Source organism: Amphiprion ocellaris, chromosome 23 (assembly GCF_022539595.1).
Source record: "Amphiprion ocellaris isolate individual 3 ecotype Okinawa chromosome 23, ASM2253959v1, whole genome shotgun sequence".
Lineage (NCBI taxonomy): Eukaryota > Metazoa > Chordata > Actinopteri > Pomacentridae > Amphiprion > Amphiprion ocellaris.
Genome location: NC_072788.1, coordinates 25,037,984 through 25,063,104, shown reverse-complemented (window position 1 = coordinate 25,063,104; position 25,121 = coordinate 25,037,984). Strand labels below are relative to the sequence as shown.

The following is a 25,121-nucleotide window of genomic DNA, read 5'->3' as shown; positions in this document are numbered from 1 at the left end:
TGTGTGTGTGTGTGTGTGTGTGTGTGTGTGTGTGTGTGTGTGTGTGTGTGTGTGTGTGTGTGTGTGTGTGTGTGTATTTCCCAAAATATCTATCTCGATATATATAGTAGGGTCAAAATATATCTGTTTATTTTCATAGTTTTTGTCTTTTGTCTGCATTTTATCATTATTTCTAATAATAACATTTATTTAAAGCTATTTTTAAATTATTTTATAATATACTTTTTTAATTAAAAACGTGTTTCCTTTTATCACAGATTTTTTAAAATTTAAGTAATTTAACTAATTTGCAATTTTTCTTATTTATTTTTAACATTATTACATTTATTATTTATAAAACTTTCAAACTGTTGTTTTTTGTTGCTATATTACTTAAATAATTTAAGTTTCTTCCTAATGAAATAATTCATGATTTTTATTACATGTTTTATGTCAAACATTTCATCTTATTCTGTTGTTCTGCTGCATCTGGTATTTCATTTAAATAAAATATATTATTGTCATTTAATCAGAAAAATGGCAGTAAATCACAGTAAAATCTAAGTAAATGAAATAAAACCTTGTAGCAGCACATTCAGCGGAAACAGAGAACAATAAATAAATATAAACAGAGAACAGAAGTAGGGTTTCTTCAGTAACTGTCGGCTGTATTTCATTCTGAGGTTTCACACAGTAATAAGTTCTGACAGGAGAGTCGAGGATCCTCAGGGAGACTCACCCCAACAGGACCCTGGATGGGGGAGGATGGAGAGAGGATTGGGGGAGGATGGAGGGAGGATGGAGGGAGGATGGAGGGAGGATGGAGGGAGGATGGGGGGAGGATAGGAGGGAGGATGGGGGGAGGATGGGGAGAGGATGGAGGGAGGATGGAGGAGGATGGAGGGAGGATGGAGGGGGAAGGACGGAGGGGGAGGACGGAGCAAGATGGAGGAGGATGGAGGGAGGATGGGGAGGATGGGGGGAGGATGGAGGGAGGATGGGGAGGATGGAGGGAGGATGGAGGAGGATGGAGGGAGGATGGAGGGAGGATGGGGGAGGATGGAAGAGGATGGAGGGAGGATGGAGGAGGACGGGGGGAGGATGGAGGGAGGATGGAGGAGGACGGGGGGAGGATGGAGGGAGGATGGAGGAGGATGGAGGGAGGATGGAGGAGGATGGAGGGAGGATGGAGGGGGAAGGACGGAGGGGGAGGACGGAGCAAGATGGAGGAGGATGGAGGGAGGATGGGGAGGATGGGGGGAGGATAGGAGGGAGAATGGAGGGAGGATGGGGGGAGGATGGGGAGAGGATGGAGGGAGGATGGGGAGGATGGAGGGAGGATGGAGGGAGGATGGGGGAGGATGGAAGAGGATGGAGGGAGGATGGAGGGAGGATGGAGGAGGACGGGGGGAGGATGGAGGGAGGATGGAGGAGGACGGGGGGAGGATGGAGGGAGGATGGAGGAGGACGGGGGGAGGATGGGGGGAGGATGGAAGAGGATGGAGGGAGGATGGAGGAGGACGGGGGGAGGATGGAGGAGGATGGGGGAGGATGGAAGAGGATGGAGGGAGGATGGAGGAGGACGGGGGGAGGATGGAGGAGGATGGGGGAGGATGGAAGAGGATGGAGGGAGGATGGAGGAGGACGGGGGGAGGATGGAGGGAGGATGGAGGAGGACGGGGGGAGGATGGAGGAGGATGGGGGGAGGATGGAAGAGGATGGAGGGAGGATGGAGTAGGACGGGAGAGGATGGGGAGAGGATGGAGGGAGGATGGAGGAGGACGGGGGGAGGATGGAGGAGGATGGGGGGAGGATGGAAGAGGATGGAGGGAGGATGGAGGAGGATGGAGGGAGGATGGAGGAGGATGGAGGGAGGATGGGGGAGGATAGGAGGGAGGATGGAGGAGGATGGAGGAGGATGGGGGGAGGATGGAAGAGGATGGAGGAGGATGGGGGGAGGATGGAAGAGGATGGAGGAGGATGGGGGGAGCATGGAAGAGGATGGAGGAGGATGGAGGGAGGATGGGGAGGATAGGAGGGAGGATGGAGGAGGACGGGGGAGGATGGGGAGGATGGAGGGAGGATGGAGGAGGATGGGGGGAGGATGGAAGAGGATGGAGGAGGATGGAGGGAGGATGGAGGAGGATGGAGGGAGGATGGAGGAGGATGGGGGGAGGATGGAAGAGGATGGGGAAGGATGGGGGGAGGATGGAGGTCAGAGCTCATAGATTAGATGGAGGATGAATCCTGATCTGAGGCCTGAAGCTCCACAGCAAACAGAGAATGGAAAAATACAAAACTGGAACCAAAGATTTGACTGAGAAAAGAGGAAAACAGCAGAATGATGGAAATAAAAATGTGCTGGTTCATGAAAAAACATCTGGAGAGGGGCAAAAACATCTGGAGAGGGGCAAAAACATCTTTTAGAGGGGCAAAAACATCTGGAGAGGGGCAAAAACATCTTTTAGAGGGGCAAAAACATAAATACAGTTGAAGACTAAATGATTAGCCCATTGATGCTAACAATCAGCTGTGTTTCCTTCTTGCTGGATCACATCCTCCAGTCTTGAATAACTACCAATCCATTGCTCTCACCTCTGTGGTGATGAAATGTTTTGAAAGACTGGTTCAATGCTTCATCATCACCTTCCTACCTGTCTTCCTGGACCTCCTACAATTTGCATACTGGCCCAATAGATCCACAGAGGACACTATCAACCACCTGCTACACACAGCACTGTCCCACCTGGACACTAGGAAGGGGAATTATGTGTGAATGCTGTTCATGGACATCAGTCCATCATTCAACACCATCATCCAGACTGGTCACTAAGCTGCAGGACCTCAGACTCACCTCCTCCCTGTGCAGGTGGATCTACAGCTTACAGACCAGCAGACCAGCAGGTGGTTCTGATGGGAAAACACCTGTCCCCCTCACCTGAACATTGGTGTCCCCCAGGGCTGTGTGCTGAGCCCTCTGCTGGACTCACTGAACAATAATGACTGTTTGTCCACATCAGACTCTAACAGCATCTTTAAGTTTGCTGACGACACAGCAGTGGTGGGTCTGATCTCCAACAATGACGAGGAGGACTGTTTGATGTAGATCCCACCTGGAGGACAGGTGCAGAGACAACAGCCTCCTCCTGAACGTCAGCAAGACCAAGAAGCTGATTGTGGATTAAAGCAAGAAACAGCAGAGGACATACCACCCACCCAGGATCAGCTGGACAGAGGTGGAGAGCTTCAAATACCTGGTTGTTTACATCACACAGGACCTGACATGGTCCTCAACAGCATCTCTACCACCTCAGACACCTGAGGGACTGTAAGCTCTTCTCAAGGTGCTCAGGAACTTCTCCACCTGCACTACTGAGAGCGTTCTGGCTGGGAGTATCTCCACCTGGATGGACAGCAGCACCCAGCAGGACTTCTGGGCCCTGAGGAGGGTGGTCCACTCAGCTGAGAACCATCAGAACCACCCTCCCCAACCTGCAGAACATTTACAACAAACGCTGCAGGTTAAAGGCCACCCACCCCAGCCACAGACTGTTCTCTCTGCTGCCACCAGGGCGGCGTTAGCGCTGCCTGAAGGCAAACACAGAGAGGAGGAGGAGGAGCTTCTTCCAGCAGGCTGTCCTCCTGCTGAACCTGAAACAGTAGATCAATGGACAACCAACCTGCAACTTCTTTTCAGTATTCAATATCCTGTTCACTGTCACCTTGTACATGTACATTATTGCACTACTTCACTTTGATTTATAGATTTATTCTGTTCATCTCTACCTATGTATATGTTCCTATGTATATGAATATATATATATATATATATATATATATATACACACATGTGTGTATACATATTTCTTGTGTGTTTTATTTCATTATTCTTTTTGTTTCGGTCTGGAACAGGTGCACAATGCATTCCACGATATACTTCTACTATGTGTAATTGTGTTTGTGACAAATAAACGTCTTGAGTCGTTTGTTGTAGTTTGTATGGAGTCTCTGACGTCTCCTGAGGAACCAAACCTGTCCAGATGTGATGTTCTTCAGGTGACCCCTCAGGTTTAGTCAGGGCTTGGTGCAGACCAGTCAGTAACGATCACTTTGTACGTCATTTTGGACCAGTTGTTCATCATTTTAGACAACTTTTTGTTACTTTGGTCAGGTTTTGACCCATTTCGGACCATTTATGTCATTTTGGACAACACTTGTTTTGTGTCTTGTCTTTGTCATTTTGTGTCTTATTTTTGTCATTTTGCGTTTCCATCTTGTTTTTTGTCTTGTTTTTCTGTCTCATTTGTGTTGTTTCATCTGCTGTGTTATTTTATCTCATTGTTTCGCTGTGTCTGGTGCCATTAACCTGCACATTAGTCGTTGTCATGGTGACCGTTAGTCGTTAAACTCTACATCCTACAAGACTCTGTTTATTATTGAGGAAAATACTAGAAGTCTTGGATCAGAAAACAGAAAAACTTCCACTGATTTAGTTTAAAACGTTGTTTCATGGATAATTAGATAAGTCTGAAGTGTTGGCCTGTAGATAGTTGAAATGTGAGCAGTTTTAAGGCGGTATTTCTGCTGTTCCAGCTGCTTTAAGGAGGTATTTCTGCAGACGGAGGGATGGAGGACGGGTTTTTCTGACTCAGATTGAAGTCGAGGAGCTTCAGGGGGGATTTAAACATCTTCAGACGTTCAGAGTGGAGCTGCAGCCACACGGATCATAGAGCTGTTATTATTATTATCATTATTAATAATAAAACATCTTCAGAGTGGAGCTACATCCAGCCCATGACCAGCACCGAGGTTAGTATTAGTTATTATTATTGTGTTTTCTGTTTATTTTTTTTTACATTAATTATGATTTTTTTAATATATTTATCTACATTTTAGATCTTTCTCTTGCCAGCTTTTTTAAAATGACTATAAGAAAGAATTTAACAAGTTAGTTCAGTTTAACAGTTTGTTTTTAACACATAAATTCTGCCCATTTATTCACATTTTCTGTACTTGCTTTCCTTAGAATCTATATTACTGCTATTTATATGGAGAATAAAAGTGAATTTAACTTATTTCTTTCAGTTTATTATTTTAGAGTTTATCTTTAACACATAAATTTAAATTTAATGCACATTTATTCACATTTTGCACATTTATATTCACAGGAAGCTCATTTTTTCAGTATTTAAATAGAGAATAAGGATGAACTTAACACATTATTTCTGTGTTTTTATAATTTTGTCATCTTTTCAGTTTATTTTACAGTTTAACTGTTTATTTTTAACACATTTATGAACATTTACTTGATATTTCTTTACATTTGACACATTTATTTAGTTTTTGCTGCTATCTGAACAGAGAATATTGATGAATTTATTATATTATTATGATTAAAACTAAAGCTGTTGGATTAATATTTTATTTTGGATCCATTGCTGTCTGTTTTATTGATGAATTAATGAATAATGATGAAAAAAACTTTACTTTAGAATAATTTTATAGTTGTTTTTATACATAAATCTCAGTTTACTGAACATTTATAGACATTTTACGACTAATTAAAGCTAAATTTAACATTTTATTACAGTTTAAATAGAATCTATAAATAATTAGAAGTGATTCATTGATTATTGATCTCGTATCAGGAGATGGGGCTGATGAACGGACTGAACCAGAACCCTGCAGGACCCAGCGGTGGTGGGTAAACAACAAACAAACAAACAAACAAACAACAAACAGTAAACATGTTGACAGAAACAATCACTGTGTGTTTTTACTGTTCCAGGTGAGGTTCAGGTGTTTGACTGGAGTCCTCCTGATCAGCTGCAGTTCCTCAACCAGACCAGTGGGGGGCGACACGACGACAACATAAACATAAACAACAACAACATCGCAACTCCTGCTGCTGCTGTGAGTCTTTAATCACTCCACATAATTATTAGAAATGAATCCTCTGAAGGACATTCTGATGCAGAAAACTCAGTATAAACGAGAAGTAATTTAGTGCCTCCCAGTACTGACTGTGTGTACTACTGTGTACTGCTGTGTACTACTGTGTATTATTGTGTATTATGGTGTATGATTGTGTATTATTGTATTTCTGCGTTTTAAATCCAATCTGGGCTCCTTCTAACTGCATCTCGTCACGTTCGTCCCCTCCAACTCCATGAATTGTCTGAACACGGTTTGGTGTTGAAGCTGGAAGCTGCTTTCACTTCCTGTTTACATCACAGAGAGTCAGAGAGAGGAATAAATAAATAAATAAGTTAAATAAATAAACAAATGAAAGAAATAATAAATCAGTTAGAGTTAGAAAGAGCCCAGATCAGATGGAGAAACAACAGAAAAAAATAAGATAAATAATATAACATATAATTAAGTTAAATAAATAATAAATTAAATAATTGAAAATAAATAAGATAAATAAGGCAATTAGATAATTAATGACATATAAATAAAATAAATAAGATAATAAATTTAATTAATTAATTAAAAACACAAATAAGATAAACAAGATACATAAGTTAAATGATAAATAAATGAATATAAATAAACAGGATTCTAGGAGGTTTAAGGATCTGCTGCTGCCCCCAGTGGACGAACTGAAAACTGCAACTTCAAAATAAAAGTTCAATATTTAAACTATAAACTACTCTAGTATCTAGTATGTAGATACTAGAAGTACTAGATACTAAAGATACTAGATACTAGAGGTACTAGATACTAGAGGTACTAGATACTAGAGGTACTAGATACTAGAGGTACTAGAGGTACTAGATACTAGAGGTACTAGATACTAGAGGTACTAGATACTAGATGCTTGAGGTACTAGATACTAGAGGTACTAGAGGTACTAGATACTAGAGATACTAGATACTAGAGGTACTAGATACTAGAGGTACTAGATACTAGATGCTAGAGGTACTAGATACTAGAGGTACTAGATACTAGAGGTACTAGAGATACTAGATGCACTAGATACTAGAGATACTAGATACTAGAGATACTAGATACTAGAGGTACTAGATGCACTAGATACTAGAGGTACTAGATGTACTAGATACTAGAGATACTAGATACTAGAGGTACTAGATACTAGAGGTACTAGATACTAGAGGTACTAGATGTACTAGATACCAGAGATACTAGATACTAGAGGTACTAGAAACTAGAGGTACAAGATACTAGAGGTACTAGATACTAGAGGTACTTGAAATTAGAGGTACTAGATACTAGAGGTACTTGATGGTAGAGGTACAAGATACTAGAGGTACTAGATACTAGAGGTACTTGATACTATAGTTTATTTACAATACACATTTTATTTAGTAGTCCATCCATCCTCTTGTCGTGTAGTACTTCATGTATTTATCTTGTACTTTATTCTGGTACTTCCTGTCTCCTCCAGTCCGTCCATCCTCTCGTCCCTCTGCTCCTCTACAGCGACTCCCTCCTCCTCCCCTCCTCCCCCTACAGCCAGCCAATCAGAGCGGCCCACACCCAGACTGGGACACGCCCCTGTAACCACGGCAACAGCGTCACCAGGTGAGCTGGAGTTCTAGTACATCTACAGGTAGTACTGTAGTACTCCAGTGCTGTTGTAGAACTGTTGTAATATTACTTTAGTAGTGCTGTACTATTACTGTATTACTGTAGTATTGTATTAGTACTGTAGTATTTCTATAGTAATACTGTAGTAGTACTCTGTCCCCCCCAGCAGTCATCCTGGGAAGAAGTCTTTTTATTATTGTAGTACTGTAGTATTACTGTAGAAACTATTGTAGTATTACTGTAGAAACGATTGTATTACTGTAGAAACTATTGTATTACTGTAGAAACTATTGTAGTACTACTATCTGTGTACCTCAAGCAGTCGTCCTGCAGTGAAGAAGCCTATTTTTGTTACTGTAGTATTACTATAGTATTACTGTACTAGTATTGTAGTATTACTATAGTATTAATGTAGTACTATTACTGTAGTAGTGCTATCTGTGTACCTCCAGCAGTTGTCCTGCAGTGAAGAAGCCTGTTTTTATTACTGTAGTATTGTTGCGGTATTACTGTAGTATTGCAGTAGTAGTATTGCTGTAGTAGTATTACTGTAGTACTACTATCTGTGTACTTCCAGCAGTCGTCCTGCGGTGAAGAAGCCTCTGAACGCCTTCATGCTCTACATGAAGGAGAGGAGACAGGAAGTGGTTCAGGAAGGACAGAAGGAGAGCGCCGCCATCAACCGGATCCTGGGACGGAGGGTAGGATGCCGTGATGATGTCACCGTGATAAACAGATACATCATCAGATAAACATCTGATGATGTGTTGTTGGTCGATATGCAGACGATGTGGTTTTCTATATTTTAGTGGGTTTTGTTTAGTAAAACTCTTTATGCAGACGATGTGGTTTTCTATATTTTTTCTGTCTTTCCTCCAGTGGAACGCTCTGTCTCAGTCTGAACAGTCCAAATATTACGATTTGGCTCAGAAGGAGAGAATTCTGCACATGAAGCTTTACCCAGGATGGTCGGCCAGAGACAACTACGTATGAACAGTAAACCGACAATAAATCAGATTAAAGTGTTTTTACCGGAGCTTCACCGTCCTGCTTTCTGTGTTTCAGGGGAAAAAGAAGAAGAAACTGAACCAGCAGCCGACAGGAAGCAGCTCCAGTCTTTAAACTTTACAGAAGGTCGGTTCTTACAAATAAACTATTTTCAGGGAAGATTATTCTCTCCAGCGGGCTGCACAGTGGCGTAGTGGTTAGCACTTTCGCCTTGCAGCGAGAAGATCCCTGGTTCGCGTCCCGGCTTTCCCGGGATCTTTCTGCATGGAGTTTGCATGTTCTCCCTGTGCATGCGTGGGTTTTCTCCGGGTACTCCGGCTTCCTCCCACAGTCCAAAAATATGCTGAGGTTAATTGATTACTCTAAATTGCCCGTAGGTGTGAATGTGTGAGTGATTGTTTGTCTATATATGTAGCCCTGCGACAGACTGGCGACCTGTCCAGGGTGTCCCCTGCCTTCGCCCGAGTCAGCTGGGATAGGCTCCAGCACCCCCCGCGACCCTAGTGAGGAATAAGCGGTGTATAGATAATGGATGGATTATTCTCTCCAGGTTTGTCTAAAGGGACAAAAACATGATTAAAAAGAATCCAAGTTTGTCAAATGTGTCAAAATTTCTCAAACATCACAAAAACTCAATTAAAATGAGAAAAATTTGGACACATACATGACAAAAACTCTCCTAAAATTACTCAGAATTTGTAGAATGTGACAAAAATTTCTTAGAAATGACAAAAAATTCTCTAATTTGAAAAACACATTCAAAACAACAAAAAAAATGAATCTAACAAAACCTTGTCAAAATGAATCAAATGTGCTTTATGTGACAAAAAATTGCTTCGATATGACTCAAAATGTGTAGAATATTTATAAAATTTGTCCAAAATGACCCAAAATTTCTCTAAATGAACAGAAATTTCTCCATAATGACTAAAAAATTTCTGTCACAAAAACATGTTCAAAATCAGCAAAATGTGCTTAATGTGTGAAAAAAAATTGTTCAAAATGACTAAACATTTGTAAAATATGACATATTCATATTGAAATTCTTCAGAATGACCCAAAATTTGTCTGATCTGACAACAATTTCTCCAAACCGGCTCAAAGGACTGATTTGACTCTGCCAAATATGGATCAAAATGACTCAAAATTTGTAGAATATTACAAAATTTTTGTCTAACTATAAAACATTTTTTGGCAAAAATCACTCAAAAATGGCTCAAACATGACAAAAACGTGTCTAAATCAACTTAAACTTTGTAGAATATGAAAAAAAATGTTCAAAATGATTAAAGATTTGTATAACAACAAAAAAAAATCACCAAAATTACTCAAAAAATGTTCTGATGTCACAAAAACAATGTGCTTAAAATGTGCTTAATGTGACAAAACATGGTTCAAAATGACTCAGAATTTGTAGAATATCAAAAAAAAAAGTTCAAAACAACTAAAATCGAGACCAAAATTACTCAAAATTAGTCTGATGTGACAAAAATTTGGTTGAAATGACAAAAAAATGTGTCTAACATGACAAAACCCCATCCAATATGACAGAAAAATTGGTCTAATTTAAGAGAAACTGCTCTAAAATCACTAAAAACATCACCAAATCTTGTTCAGAATCAATAAAATGTGATCAAAATTATCCAAAATTTGTCTGATCTGGAAAAAAAAGTTGTTCTGAATTCCTTAGAAAATGGTCGAATGTGACAAAAATTTGTCCAAAATGATTTAAAATGTCTCCAAAATGACAAAAACTTATTTAAAACATGTCCAAGTTGACTCAAAAATTTTAAGTTTAACAAATATTTCTCCAAAATGAATCAAAATGTGCTTAATGTGACAAAAACAATGTTCAAAATGACTCAAAAATGTCAAATTTAATTAAAAAAATTGTCCAAAATGACCAAAAATTGCTAACTGTGACCAAAAAAAGGTTCAAAATGTGGTCAAATTGACAAAAATCTGTCCAACGTGATAAAAACATGAACATTAAGATGTTTGCTTGTGTAAACAGGTGAATTTATGCCTGAATAAATAATCTGCTGTTTGTTTGTTTGTTTGTTTCAGCTGGATGGAGCCTCTGGACCTCAGAGATCATTGCTATGTTTGGTTTATTTCACGTCCTGAAATAAAAACTCTGAATGAAACTCATTAAAGTTCTGAAACCAACGTTTTTGTTCTCGTCTTTTTTTCTCACATGTTTAAAAAGTAGAAACTGAATATTTGAATATCAGAATCCATTAAAATAATAAAATATTGATGAGAAAACTCCAAATAAAGACAAATAATTTAGTCAGATCAGACAAAATGAACAAGAAAAATGGAAAATATTCATCATTAGTTCATTAAATAGTGGAATTAGAATCACAGGACCCGATTTCAAATTAAAAAATATTATTTAAAAAACATACAGAAAAATATAAAAAAGAAATAAGATCAATATTCAGGTTTATACCCAATATTATTAATTCTCATACTATGTCCCTAATCCTGTGAACTATGTGGTTAAAGTGAAATTACTGTAAAGTTATAGTTATAGTTTTATCTGAAACTTTAGGTTTTTTAAAAAAAAAAACAATAAAAACAATAAAAGCTGTAATTTTAGATTTTTTTTGGTAAAATAATAAGCAATAAAAAAGACAGATTTTTAAATGTAAATATTATTACAAATTTTGGCCTGTTTTAATTAACATTTTTCCTTGTTTTTATTTAGAATTTAACAAAAAGGAAATAATTCCTGACATAACAGTCGTCTGTTAACGACAACAATATTTTTTAGTTTAATAAAAACAAAAAACAGTTAAAAATAAAAGACAGAAATTAAACAAAATATAGGTTTTCAACTGAAACACTGACTTTATGTGGAGCTTTTTAAAAATATATAATTACTTCTATTAATACTATTGTAGATTCACTGTCTAAATGTGTCGATGTTAATAGTTAATTTAAATGATCAATCAAATAAATTTTTAATATTGAAGCTTTTACAGTTTTAAACAGAAAAAGTTTTCAGATGAGTTTTTCTTTCACTGATTTACTTCTTAATAATATAAAAAAACAACATCAACGTTTCAATACTTGAACAAATAAATAACAATATAAACAACATAAACAACAACAGTAACAACAACATTAACGACAACACAGACCAGCAGTCGTACTGATTTTATCGTCTGTTTTCCTCTAAACTGAAATAATTCACTTTAATCCCCAAATACTCGAAGTTAGCCACCTAGCATCAGACTAACTAGCCACCTAGCATCAGCCTAACCAGCTACCTAGCGTCAGGAACGTTTCATCCCTAGACACTGGAAGTTAGCTACCTAGCTAGTTGGCTAGCTTACACAGAGTAACAGTCAGAAAGAATAAACATTCCAACATTTAGTCTCAGTTGCTGGAGGTGGCACGTTTAGCATTCATGGATGCTAGCACTGGAAATGAGATGTAGCTAGCGGTTTAGCTTTGGTCCAACTTGGCTGGCTAACATCCAAACAGCACTTTTTGAATTAAGTCGTTTTTTTGTTTTCTTAGTTCTGAGCATGCTAAATGTGTTTTGCTACTGCTAGCTGGCATTAATCATCAAACCTTGTAAGCATAATGAGCTCACCTGTGGCTAACGGTACCAAATGTAACAACGCCAGATTTCAGAGGGAATGTAACATATTAAGCACTTTAATCTTGCTAGCGTACAAATCAAACACAAGACAAACTCTCATAAACTCGTACGTAACATTTAGTCTCCATTTTCTTAGTTGGACAGTGACACGTTCACTTTTCATGGATGCTAGCTTTGGAAAAGTGACATAGCTTGTTGACTCGCTTTTCTTAAATCTCTAGCTAGCTTAAAATACAAACTGTCAGAAATAATTTTCACCTATTTTAAACATTGTCAGAATTTACTTTTACTTTTCAGAGATGCTAGCTTTGGTAAAGTGATGTAGCTAGCGGTTTAGCTTCGCCAGCTAACACCCAAACATCAATGTTAAATTTTAGTCCAGTTTGAATTTTCTTTCCTTTGTTTTGTGTATGCTAAATGTGTTTGGCTAGCAGTAGTTGTCATTTATCAACTGAACTAGTTAGCATAATGAGCTAGCCACTAGGAATTTGTCATAGCTATCAGGTTAGCCTTGATTGAAAATCTTAGAAATAACGGAACATTTAGCAACATTTTTTTTGTTTACCTTTCGTACATGAAAAATGTATTTTTATACTTTAGTTGACATTACTGATCAAGAAGATTTTTTCAGTGTCGCCTCCTGCTGGCTGCTGGAGATAGAGAAGCATCAGGCTAACTAGCTACCTAGCATCAGGCTAATTAGCTAATTAGCATCAGGAAAGTTTCATCCCCAGACACTGGAAGTTGAAATTTAGCAAATAAAACATTTAGCACTGTTTTTTGTTTACTTTTCATACATGACAAATACATTTTTATACTTTAGTTGAATTTACTGATAAAGAAGATTGTTTCTGATGAAGAGTTAGCATGTGGCTAAATGGTAAGATGAATTGCTAGCAGCTTAGCTTTGGTCTAACTTGGTTACCACACAAACAGCAACATTTAAATGTGTTTGGCTAGCAGTGGTTGTCATTAATCATCTAAACTGTTTAGCATAACAAGTTAGCCTCAGGCTAACAGCACCACATTCAACAACACAAGCTTTTACTGTAACTAGCAGGTTAGCTCTGATGCAGATTGCTGGCTAGCTCACACACCAGTCAGAAGTAACGTTTGAATATGTAGCACCAGTCGTCTGTTTACTTTCATAGATGCTAAAGACAGTTCCATAATTCCGTTAGCATTACTGCTAAAAAAGATGGTTTCTGATGTAGCATGAGGCTAACTGGATATGTGGCGTAGCTAGCCGTTTAGCTTTTAGCTGGTGAGGAAACTGATCCTTGGCAGTTCAGTTCCTGATGAATGCTGCTGAAGATGTAAACGTAGTACCATGGTTCTGGTTCCTCCTGGTTCCTCCTGGTTCTGGTAACTCACCGTCCGTCCCATCTCCTCACTCATCCCTCCCTCCCTCTACGATCCGGTAGCGCTGCCCGCAGGACGGAAATGCCACCGGCGAGGAGAACACCACTGGAACCGTTGTCTGAACGTTCCGCTCCAGGAAGTTGAAGACGGGGTTCCACCACGTCCTGGACAGGAAGTTGTTGGGTGCCTGACGCAGCGCCTGAACGGAAAGAAAGACGAGGAATTAAAAACCAGGAGGTAGAAGATCTGAAGGTGTTCATCTGCCGTTGTAGTGAAGATGAATCCAGGAAAACAGCAGAAGGTCTCTGGTTTCAGCTTCTATGGAACCTTCAGATACATGATGGTGGACTGAAGAAAACATCCAACACTTTAAATGTGAAGATGAAAACTAACTAATGATGAAAAATCAACAAAGAAAGAAAACAAGAAAACGACCTCAGAGTCAAATAAACAACAAAACAAACAAAATGACCCAAAAATAAACAACACAAACCCCAGAGACACAAAAACACAGACATGTGTGTACCTACATATGTGTACCTACAATGGTGTGTATCTACATGTGTGTACCTACATGTGTGTACCTACATGTGTGTTGGCCATGGTGTGTACCTACATGTGTGTACCTACATGTGTGTATCTACATGTGTGTACCTACATGTGTGTACCTACATGTGTGTTGGCCATGGTGTGTACCTACATGTGTGTACCTACATGTGTGTTGGCCATGGTGTGGTACCACCAGAAGGTCCTGGTGGTGATGAAGTATCCGATGACGACGTCGATGCTGTAATGTTCGTGTCCAATGAGGATGCAGAGAACTCCAGATGCGCTGAGCAGCCAGCAGATCCACCGATACCACCACATCCAGGACGGAGAGTCTGGAGGGACACGTACAGAACGGTTAGAGAATTTATATGTCTGGAGGGACACGTCCACAGTTTAGAGAGGTTATACGTCTGGAGGGACAAGTCCACAAGATAGAGAGGTTATATGTCTGGAGGGACACATCCACAGGTTAGAGAGGGTATACGTCTGGAGGGACACGTCCACAGGATAGAGAGGGTATACGTCTGGAGGGACACGTCCACAGGATAGAGAGGGTGTACGTCTGGAGGGACATGTCCACAGGTTAGAGAGGGTGTACGTCTGGAGGGACACATCCACAGGTTAGAGAGGGTGTACGTCTGGAGGGACACGTCCACAGGATAGAGAGGGTGTACGTCTGGAGGGACACGTCCACAGGTTAGAGAGGGTGTACGTCTGGAGGGACACGTCCACATGATAGAGAGGGTATACGTCTGGAGGGACACGTCCACAGGATAGAGAGGGTATACGTCTGGAGGGACACGTCCACAGGATAGAGAGGGTGTACGTCTGGAGGGACATGTCCACAGGTTAGAGAGGGTGTACGTCTGGAGGGACATGTCCACAGGTTAGAGAGGGTGTACTGCTGGAGGGACACATCCACAGGTTAGAGAGGGTGTACGTCTGGAGGGACACGTCCACATGATAGAGAGGGTATACGTCTGGAGGGACACGTCCACAGGATAGAGAGGGTATACGTCTGGAGGGACACGTCCACAGGATAGAGAGGGTGTACGTCTGGAGGGACATGTCCACAGGTTAGAGAGGGTGTACTGCTGGAGGGACACATCCACAGGATAGAGAGGGTGTACTGCTGGAGGGACACATCCACAGGTTAGAGAGGGTGTACGTCTGGAGGGACACGTCCACATGATAGAGAGGGTATACGTCTGGAGGGACACGTCCACAGGATAGAGAGGGTATACGTCTGGAGGGACACGTCCACAGGATAGAGAGGGTGTACGTCTGGAGGGACACGTCCACAGGTTAGAGAGGGTGTACTGCTGGAGGGACACATCCACAGGTTAGAGAGGGTGTACGTCTGGAGGGACACGTCCACAGGATAGAGAGGGTATACGTCTGGAGGGACAAGTCCACAGGTTAGAGAGGGTATACGTCTGGAGGGACAAGTCCACAGGTTAGAGAAGGTGTACTGCTGGAGGGACACATCCACAGGTTAGAGAGGGTGTACGTCTAGAGGGACACATCCACAGGTTAGAGAGGGTGTACGTCTGGAGGGACACGTCCACAGGATAGAGAGGGTATACGTCTGGAGGGACAAGTCCACAGGTTAGAGAGGGTGTACGTCTGGAGGGACAAGTCCACAGGATAGAGAGGGTGTACGTCTGGAGGGACACGTCCACAGGTTAGAGAGGGTGTACGTCTGGAGGGACAAGTCCACAGGTTAGAGAGGGTATACGTCTGGAGGGACAAGTCCACAGGATAGAGAGGGTGTACGTCTGGAGGGACACGTTTTAAATCATCTCAGACAGATTTCTGTGACGTCAGATCAATTATTGGCAACATTCTGTCATGTTAGCCAACTTTTGGGTCATTTTGGACACATTTTGGTCACATTGGGACAACTTTTGAGTCATTTTGGACACAGTTTGGCCTCATTGGGACAACTTTTGAGTCATTTTGGACATGTTTGGACAAACTGACTAATATCTGACAGGTTCTTATCACATGGGACAAGTTCTGAGTCATTTAGGACTTTAGTTTCTGCCACCTTCAATACATTTCAAAGAATTTCAGTCGACCCTTTGTGTCCCTGGACCAATGTGAAGTCATTCTGATGAACCTTCTAACTCAGACATCTCTGAGCTCCTTCAAGTTGTTCTGCTTCCAGGAGCTTCAGGACTTTATGGTGAAAAATGAACCTCATTGTGTTAAAATGAGAAGAACTACCCAGAAACTTAAACAGAAATGGGTGTAATGAACCACCAGTGCAGATGCCGTTAGCTTGTGTAGTTTCTGAGATATTCCAGGTTGTGTTTGGGGTTTTTCACAACGTTTCCTGAACATTTCCTGCTGAACGTCTCAGAACGTTTGCTTATTTGTTTATTAATAACAGTTTGTACTTACACTCCTTGATGAACAGGTAGGACAGCGTCAGCATGACGGTGTGTCCACTGTACAGGAAGTCTCCACACATCAGGTGGGAGCCAGTCAGAGACAAACCTGGACAACAAACAGGAAGTCGTTCAGTCAAGCTTTCTGCTGGTTTTCACAATAAAAGCATCATGAAATAGAAACAGCTGCCTGACGTTTATTGTGACAATAAAAGACTCAGTGTCGTCTTGGACAAAAGTTGAGTCATTTTATAGAAATTTCTATGATGTTGGAAACATTTAGAAGCATTCTGAGACAAGTTTTTGTCACATTGGACAATTGTTAAATATTTATGGACAGATTTATGTAAAATTAAACAAACTGTGAGTTACTTTAGTCAAGTTTTTGTCATCTTAGATACATACTGAGTCATTTTCAGACACGTTTTCATCCCACTGGTCACATTTTGAGTTATTTTGGACAAGTTTTATGGCATCTTGGATACATATCGAGTCATTTTGGACAGATTTATGTCATGTTCAAAAACATTCTGACACCAGTTTTTGTCCCATTAGTCAAATTTTCAGTCATTTTAAATCAGTTTTTGTAAAACTGGACAAATTCTGAGTCATTCTGGACAGACTTAGGACAACTAAGATCAATACTGAGATATTTTGGACACATTTTTGTCACAATGAGCAAATTTTGAGTCATTTAAAGAATGTTTTGTCATGTCGGAAACATTTTCAATCATTTTAGGCAAATTTATATCAAGTTACACAAATTTTGAGTCATTTAGAGACAAGTTTTTGTCCCATTAGTCAAATTTTGAGTCATTTTAAATGAGTTTTTGTGACGTTGGACAAGTTTTGAGTCATTCTGGACAGATTTATGTCAAGTTAGACAAATTATAGTAATTTAGTAAAATTATAGTAAAAATTATAGTAATTTTTTTAAATACATTTTGTCATGTTGGACAAATTTTATAGTTATTAGGTTATATATTTTTAGCATCTTGAACACATTTTCAGTCATTTTGAGACAGGTTTTTATCTCAGTCATATTTAGAGTAATATTAAATGAGTTTTTGTCACGTTGGACAAAGTTTGAGTCCTTCTGGACAGATTTATGTCCAGTTGCATCAATTCTGAGTTATTTTGGACAAGTTTTTGTCACATTAGAGAAATTCAGAGTTATTTCTGATAGGCTTTTGTCACAAGTAACTAATTTTTTGTCCTTTTTAACACATTTTTGTTATCTTAGATACTACTGAGTATTTTTAGACAATGTTTTGTCATGCTGGATGAATTTTAAATCATTTTGGACAGAATTATGTTAGGTTAGACAAATTTTGAGTTATTTTTGGACAGATTTTTGTCTTGACCAAATTATGAGTCATTTTGGACAAATTTTTGTCAAGTTAGACACACCGAGTCATTTTTTAAACACATTTTTGTCATGTTGGACAAAACATTTTAGTTATTAGGACAAGTTTGTGGCATCTTGAACACATATTGAGTCATTTTGAGACAAGTTTTCGTCCCATTTGGAGTTCTTTTAAATGAGTTTCTGTGATTTTGGGGGACATTTTGAGTCATTGTGGACAGACTTTGTGTCACCTTGAACAAATTTTGAGTCTGCAGAATCAGATTTTATACCTCTGGGATTGATCAAGTTGTGTCTTATTTTATACTGAACAGAGTAAAGTCCATCTTGTTTCTGAGGTGGTTTGTTGTAGGTTTTCCACCATAAACTAAAACCTGAATCTCCTCCGCTCTGTGTTCAGATGCTGTAAATGTTAGATGCCTGCGTTACCTCCTCCAGAGATCAGCCTCAGAATCCTCCAGATCTTCCCCGTCGAGTCGTTGTAGAGCTGAAACAAACCCACAGACATTTACTGGAGCTGAACTCAGCAGGGTTAGGGAACAAACGGTGGGCTAGGCAATAAAGAGCACCTTTGGAGCGCAGACCATGTGTTTCCCAGGAACGGGCAGCGTGGTGATGTACATGGTGACGCAGCGATACATGTAGAGAGTCCCGATGAGGAAGAAGCAGCGACGGCCGATGATGGCTCTGCAGAGATAAAAATATTTATCTGTAAATTACAGAGCTAAACAGGGAAACTGTTCAAGTATAAATCTACAATGACATCAATAATCTACTGTTGTGATGATCGACTAATCAGTTTGTGTCAATTCTAAATCAAAAATCATTTAAATTCTCTGACTTCAGCTTCTTAAACGTGAATATTTTCTGGTTTGTTCATTAGCCCCAGCTAGCTCCAGCAGCAACAATTAGCCCCAGTAGCCACAGGTAGTCCCAATTAGCCTCATTTAACACCAGTAGCCACAGTTAGCCCCAGTAGTCCCAGTTAGCTCCAGTGACCCCAGTTAGCACCAGTAACCCCAGCTAGTCCCAGTCAGCCCCAGTAACCCCAGCTAGCCCCAGTTAGCCCCAGTAACCCCAGCTAGCCCCAGTAACCCCAGCTAGCCCCAGTAACCCGAGCTAGCCTCAGTTAGCCCCAGTAACCCCAGCTAGCCTCAGTTAGCCCCAGTAACCCCAGCTAGCATCAGTTAGTCCTAGTAATCCCAGCTAGCCTCAGTTAGCCCCAGTAATCCCAGCTAGTCCCAGATAGCCCCAGTTAGCCCCAGTAACCCCAGCTAGTCCCAGTTAGCCTAAGTTAGCCCCAGTAACCCCAGTTAGTCCTAGTTAGCCCCAGTTAGTCTAGTAGCCCTAGTTAGCCTCCATTAGCCCCAGTTAGCCCAGTACTAGCTGCTAGTCGTACCGGTGTCTGAGGAAGATCCACTGCACCAACCAGAGTCCACAGAGGATGAGCCCGTTGACCTCGGTGACAGTGAACGCCCACGGCACTCGGTCCACGTAGTCGAAGAACTTGTCGGGCAGCGGAGGACTGACCGACTTGTCGGGGACCCTCTCGTGGACGACGGTGATGATGACGGTGGTGAAGACGAGGTTGAAGGTGGCGTAGAGAAAGGCCACGCCGGTCTTCCACCACTCCTTGGGCAGACGGTCGGCGTGTTCCTCCGTCACCGAGATCTTGACGTAGTCGCAGCGCCGCCGCAGACCGCTGCTGAGGGTCCGGACCAGCTGGTTCTGCTTCAGCAGGCTGCTCAGTTTATCGCCTGCAGCCCGGCCGTCCACATCGTCATCAGGGGGCGGCAAGGAGGAAGAGCGGGCGTGACGGGTTGGGTTACCATTGGCGACGGAGCATGGAGGGGGGTCGCCCGTGGTCACGTTAGCGTCCATGTGGATCCGAACGTCCTCATCGTCCTGGATCAGTTCTGAGGCTGCCATCGATCAATCGGTAAAATTGATCAATAACCCAATATCAGCCGATCGATAACCAAGTATCAGCCGATCGATAACCCAGTATCAGCTGGTGAGGTCACAGAGGAGACACGTGATTGGTCGATCCAGGTGAGTCAGCACAGACCTGAAAAACAAACGTTAGTTGTCATTTAAACCTAGTTTTAGATTTTACTGGACAAATGTTAGTGATATCTCAATGCAATGTTGAATAAGGTGTTGTCACATTTTAGACATTTTGAGTCACATTGTCTAAAATGACCCAAAGTTTATCCAAGTTTTTGTTGCAATGGACAAATTCTGACTAATTTTGGACCAGATGATGGGACACTGGACACATTTTGGACGACTTTTTGCCACATTGGACATATTTTGAGTGATTCTGGACAGGTTTTGGTCATGTTGGACAACTTTTGAGTCTTTGCCAACAACTTTTGAGTCTTTGTCAACAACTTTTGAGTCATTGTCAACAACTTTTGAGTCTTTGTCAACAACTTTTGAGTCTTTGTCAACAACTTTTGAGTCTTTGTCAACAACTTTTGAGTCATTGTCAACAACTTTTGAGTCATTGTCAACAGCTTTTGAGTCTGTCAACAGCTTTTGAGTCTTTGTCAACAACTTTTGAGTCTTTGTCAACAACTTTTGAGTCTTTGTCAACAACTTTTGAGTCACTGTCATTGAAAAAAATTCCAATAATTCCTTAAAAGTTCCCCTTAAAAGTTTTATTTAAAAAAAATCCCCCAAATTTTGGCAAGAAAATTCTTGTAAATATTTTCAAAAAATGAGTAAAAATCTTCAGAAAAAAAATCCCGAAAATATCTAAAATGATTCCATACATATCAGTAAAACTTCTAATATTTTCTTTAAGAACATTCACATAAAAATCAACCAAAATCCAGCGAAATTTCCTGTATTTTGTTTGATTTTTTGTGAATGTTCTCAAGAAACATTTTTAATATTTCTTCTTTTTCACTAAAAAATGTTCAAAGATTTCCCAAAAATGTTGAAAATGTGGACATCAGAAGTTTCACTGTGAAAATATATATTTTTTTTTCCACATTTTCAAACTTTAAAACGGGTCAATTTAGACCCGCAGGACGACACGAGGGTTAAACATTAATAGTTGTTTTATTTCATAATTTTACACATAATTTTATTTTCTTTATCATAAACACTTGTTTTCAATTGTATCATTTATATATTATTATCTAAAGAAATCATAATTCTTTGTCAATATTTTTTATTTTATTATTTCATAATTATTATTCATTACTTTATTAATAAATATTTTTTCAAATGTTATTTTATATATTATAAACATTTATATCACATTATTTATATTCATTTTTCTTAGAGACCTAATTATTTATTTTTTATTTTATAATTTTTTTGCATTGTTGTTCATAATTTATTGTTAGAGAATCACATATTTTTACTGATTTTTTACTAAATTAATTACAACATTAAATATCTGAACTGTTTTATTCTTCATTAAAGCTGAATTCAACAAGAAAACTGGAGACATCACCGTTAATATTTTCATATTTAGGAACTTAGAAGCAGAAAAGGTTCATATTTTTAACATAAAACCGATAATGTTTTATTTTAACTAAAGCTTCTTAGCATGTTGTCAACCTGAACTAAAGCATGTTTCTTCATACATGTGCTGGTGAATCATCAGCAGGAGTTTAGTTTCAGTGTTTCTCAGTTAAAGTGTGATCAGATCTCTGTCTGCTGCTAAATGCCTCCTCCAGCTGAGGTTTTAACACAGAGCTGCATGTGTGGCGTCACACGTATGTGACTTGGAGCTGGAACACGCAACTTTACACCAACATACTGGACCTGGAGGGTCCTGAATACTGAGAAATAAACACCCAAAACCCACCTAAACGGACCTGATAATGGTAAAACCACAGCAGAATAACCTAGAAATAATCACAACTCCTAATGGTTCCTTTGGTTTAGTGCAGAAATGTTCACATTTCAGGAATTATCTTTTTTACTAAACATCATGAACAACCTGAAATTTATGAAGAAAAATAAATTCAATTTCATCAACATTCAGCCTCAGTTCATCATTTCCACATTACAACTTCCAGATCACAGAGTGCCGACAAAGGAACACAACATTTAGTCATCTGGAACTGAACCAGAGAGGATTTACTGCAGGATCAAAACCACAAAAAAAGACACAAAACAACAAGAACAAGACAAAATATTACAAAAGTGAGGCAAAAAAAATGACAAAAACGTGACAAAAATAGATACAAAGCAACACAAAAACGGACAAACGACAAAAATTTGACCAAAAAGGACAAAAGCGAGAAACAAAACCACAACAAAAATAGACATCACAAGCAGGACAACAAAAAAAAAACGCTAAAAGACAAAAATGACAAACAAAATGACAAGAATGCGACGAACAAGTCACACAAAAAAAGACAAAAATGAGACACAAAACGACAAAAAATGAGAGAAACGACATGAAACAAAAAATTAGACAAACTTAGATACAGAACAAACCAAAACTGCTAAAAACAGCCCTAATTTTCACCAAGAACCATCCAAAACTGACTTCTAATGTGATTTTAAATCAATAAACTGCCAGAAAACACTATAAATCTGTAAAAGAATTCTCTCATTAACAGCTATTTTGTGTAAAGTTGCCAAAATTATCACGTTTCAACACTTTAATCCGAACATAATTAGATATTTTGACACAAAAGTGACATAAATATTGATCAAAACAAATAAAACAGTGTAAATTCTGTGATTCCAGCTTCTTAAATGTGAATATTTTGTTTTTTTTCCTCCTTTATATGCGTAAACTGAATATTTTTGAACAAAATCCACATTTTTGACCATTTTCTGTCATTTTCTGACCATTAAACTGATGAGTGAATCTATAATATCCTCTTTAGCTGCAGATGAAGTCAGAAACTGTCAATTTCACATAAATAACGTCTCTAAATGTTGATTTTTATGGCTTAAAGTTGTTTTTCTGGCTCTAAAATCCTCCCAACAGGTCACCTCTAGCTTCATGTGGAGGTTAAAACTCTTTTTTCAGCAGCAGCTTCCTGTTTACGGAGCTCCACTAATGAAGATAATCGAATTAAAACCACGAGGATTCGATTTAACCAAACCACAGCTCATTCATGAACGCAGCACAAAACTGGAGTTGAGAGGAAAACTACCATGAAACCACAATTTAATACTAGAGAAATAGATTAACAGAGTCAGAAAACAGAGAAAAACTGTTCAAAAATAAACTAAAAATCAAATTTACACCATAAACCAACTCTCAGAATTAATCTTCTGTCAATAAATTAATATACACTAAATAGTCATTATTTAAACATTACCTGTATTTACGAATCTGTTTCAGATTAAATTAAAGTCGATTTTAACTAATTGTGTTCAATAAATATTCAGTATTTTTTTCTCATATGGAAGAGGACATGAACTAATAATTATCTGCTAATTGATCAACCAGTTAATTAAATATTTTTCATCAATAATAGAAATAGAAATAAAAATGATACATAAATACATTTATTATCCAATTGTTTTGTATTTAAAAAAAATATTAAGAGCAAAATAAACTTTTATGACTTGAATTTCATCAGTTATTAAAATTAGCTAGAATAAATAATAATAAAAATAATAATAATGATAATAATAATAACAACAATAATCAGAACTGTTTTGTACAAAAAAGACCTAAAATTTATTATTTTAAAAATTATTTGGCACAAGTAAAAGTATTAAACTCAAAGAATATTTGTTGATTTTTTTTTACCAAATTAATTTAGAAACTAAAACAATCACAGGAAATCAACTATTTAATTTAACAGGAAATAAAATTAATTAATGGAAGAAAATTTTTGTGATTATGTGGCAGAGTTTGAACCATTTCTGACAACATTTGAGTGGTTTTTAACTATTTGTCATTTTGAATCCGTTTTAGGTAATTTTCTTGACATTTTTGACAAGTTTTAGACAAAATTTGTTTCATTTTGTGCCGTTTTTAAGTGATATTGGACAAATTTTCATGTCATTTTGGACATGTTTCTGTTATTTTAGGACAGGTTTTCAGTCATTTTAAACTAAATTTGTGTAATTTTGAGACAGTTTTTAAGTCATATTGGACAGCTTTTTTTTTTAGCATTTTAGACAGGTTTTGAGTCATTTAGGTCATTTTTCAGTGATTCTGGAAAAATTTTGAGTCATTGTTGATCAAATTTGAGTAATTTTGAACCAGTTTCAGGTAATTTTCTTCAAAATTTCAGACATTTTTGACAAGTTTCGGGTCATTTTAGACTAAATTTGTGTCATTTTGAGCTGGTTTGTAAGTCGTATTGGACAAATTCTTATTAAGGACAGATTTTAAGGCATTTTAAACAAAATTTGTGTCATCTTGGGACCAGCTGCTGCTTTAAACTAGTCATTTTGGACAGGTTTTGTTATTTTGGACAGGTTTTTATAATTCTGGACAGGTTTTCGTCACATTTTTGACCAATGTGTGTCATTTTGGACATGTTTTTGTTATTTTGGACTCATTTTCAGTTGTTTAGGTGACTTTTTTTGGAGTTATTTTCAAAAAAATCTGTAAAAATATGCCACAAAACTGTAAAACCCGTGACAATAAAGGCACATATCCATAAAATAAAGACATTTTTATCTGATTTAAAGCCAGTAAAACAGTAGTTTGATGGTCCCAGAGGGTCTCAGAGCCCAGGTGAGTGTTTGTTTGTGTGTGTGTGTGTGTGTGTGTGTGTGGGCAGCATCAACACCAACTTTCAGCTGAATGTCAGATTTAAACTAGCTTTCAGGCTAACTGCTAACTAGCAAACACGCTAATTTAAATCCCACAGATGCTAATTTAAACTTTTTCTGGAAACGTTCCCAACAAATAAGTGACTTTAACCTGTTAAACTTCTCTACAAACTGCCTGTTTATGGTCTGACGGGTGGAATGAATCTGTCTAAAGGTAATTTAATAGCCAGATAAAGTTTTTTTTAAGCGGAGTCAAACAGTTAAAGTCCGTCAACACAACTAGGAACTCACCTGTCCGACGCCGTTCCGCCTCTTTTTTTCAGCTTAAACAGGTAAAAACAGCACGACAAACTTCCCTTCCCCGTCTGTGAACGTGACTAAATCAAACTCATCGCTTCTCCGACAGAGTTTCGAAGTTTCTGAGCAGAAATCTTCACTTTTTCTGGGCTAAAATCTGCGTTAAATCCTCCTCCGACGGTCTCTGCTGGATGAGTGAGCGCGAGCAGGACTGCTGGGGGACCAGGCCCCGCCCCCCGCTGCCTGGACTCCAAATATGGCGGCCCCGCCCTGCCGACTC

The 25,121-nt window shown here is 39.0% G+C and overlaps 2 protein-coding genes across 7 annotated transcripts; one reads left to right on the top strand and one right to left on the bottom strand.

Annotated features, from left to right (window-relative positions):
- Positions 1–363: 363 nt before the first annotated feature.
- On the bottom strand, positions 364–25,069 carry LOC111562752 (phosphatidylcholine:ceramide cholinephosphotransferase 2-like). 6 transcript variants are annotated; one of them, XM_055008029.1, is made up of 8 exons: positions 24,836–25,066; positions 19,227–19,895; positions 18,397–18,514; positions 18,257–18,314; positions 16,475–16,570; positions 14,234–14,400; positions 13,532–13,718; positions 380–730 (listed from the first exon to the last, which is right to left on the bottom strand). In XM_055008029.1, the coding sequence occupies exons 2-7, from the start codon at positions 19,754–19,756 to the stop codon at positions 13,548–13,550; spliced, it is 1,140 nt and encodes a 379-aa protein (XP_054864004.1). In that variant the 5' UTR covers positions 19,757–19,895; positions 24,836–25,066; the 3' UTR covers positions 380–730; positions 13,532–13,547. The 6 variants fall into 6 exon arrangements, with proteins under 6 accessions (XP_054864006.1, XP_054864004.1, XP_054864007.1 ...); XM_055008030.1 differs by lacking the exon at positions 380–730 and adding an exon at positions 5,661–6,200; XM_055008031.1 differs by lacking the exon at positions 14,234–14,400 and having other exon boundaries at positions 364–730; positions 24,836–25,069.
- LOC111576115 (lymphoid enhancer-binding factor 1-like) lies at positions 5,767–9,113 on the top strand. The gene is made up of 5 exons (XM_035953585.2): positions 5,767–5,892; positions 7,391–7,527; positions 8,111–8,234; positions 8,413–8,520; positions 8,599–9,113. The coding sequence occupies exons 3-5, from the start codon at positions 8,148–8,150 to the stop codon at positions 8,653–8,655; spliced, it is 252 nt and encodes an 83-aa protein (XP_035809478.2). The 5' UTR covers positions 5,767–5,892; positions 7,391–7,527; positions 8,111–8,147; the 3' UTR covers positions 8,656–9,113.
- Positions 25,070–25,121: the final 52 nt, after the last annotated feature.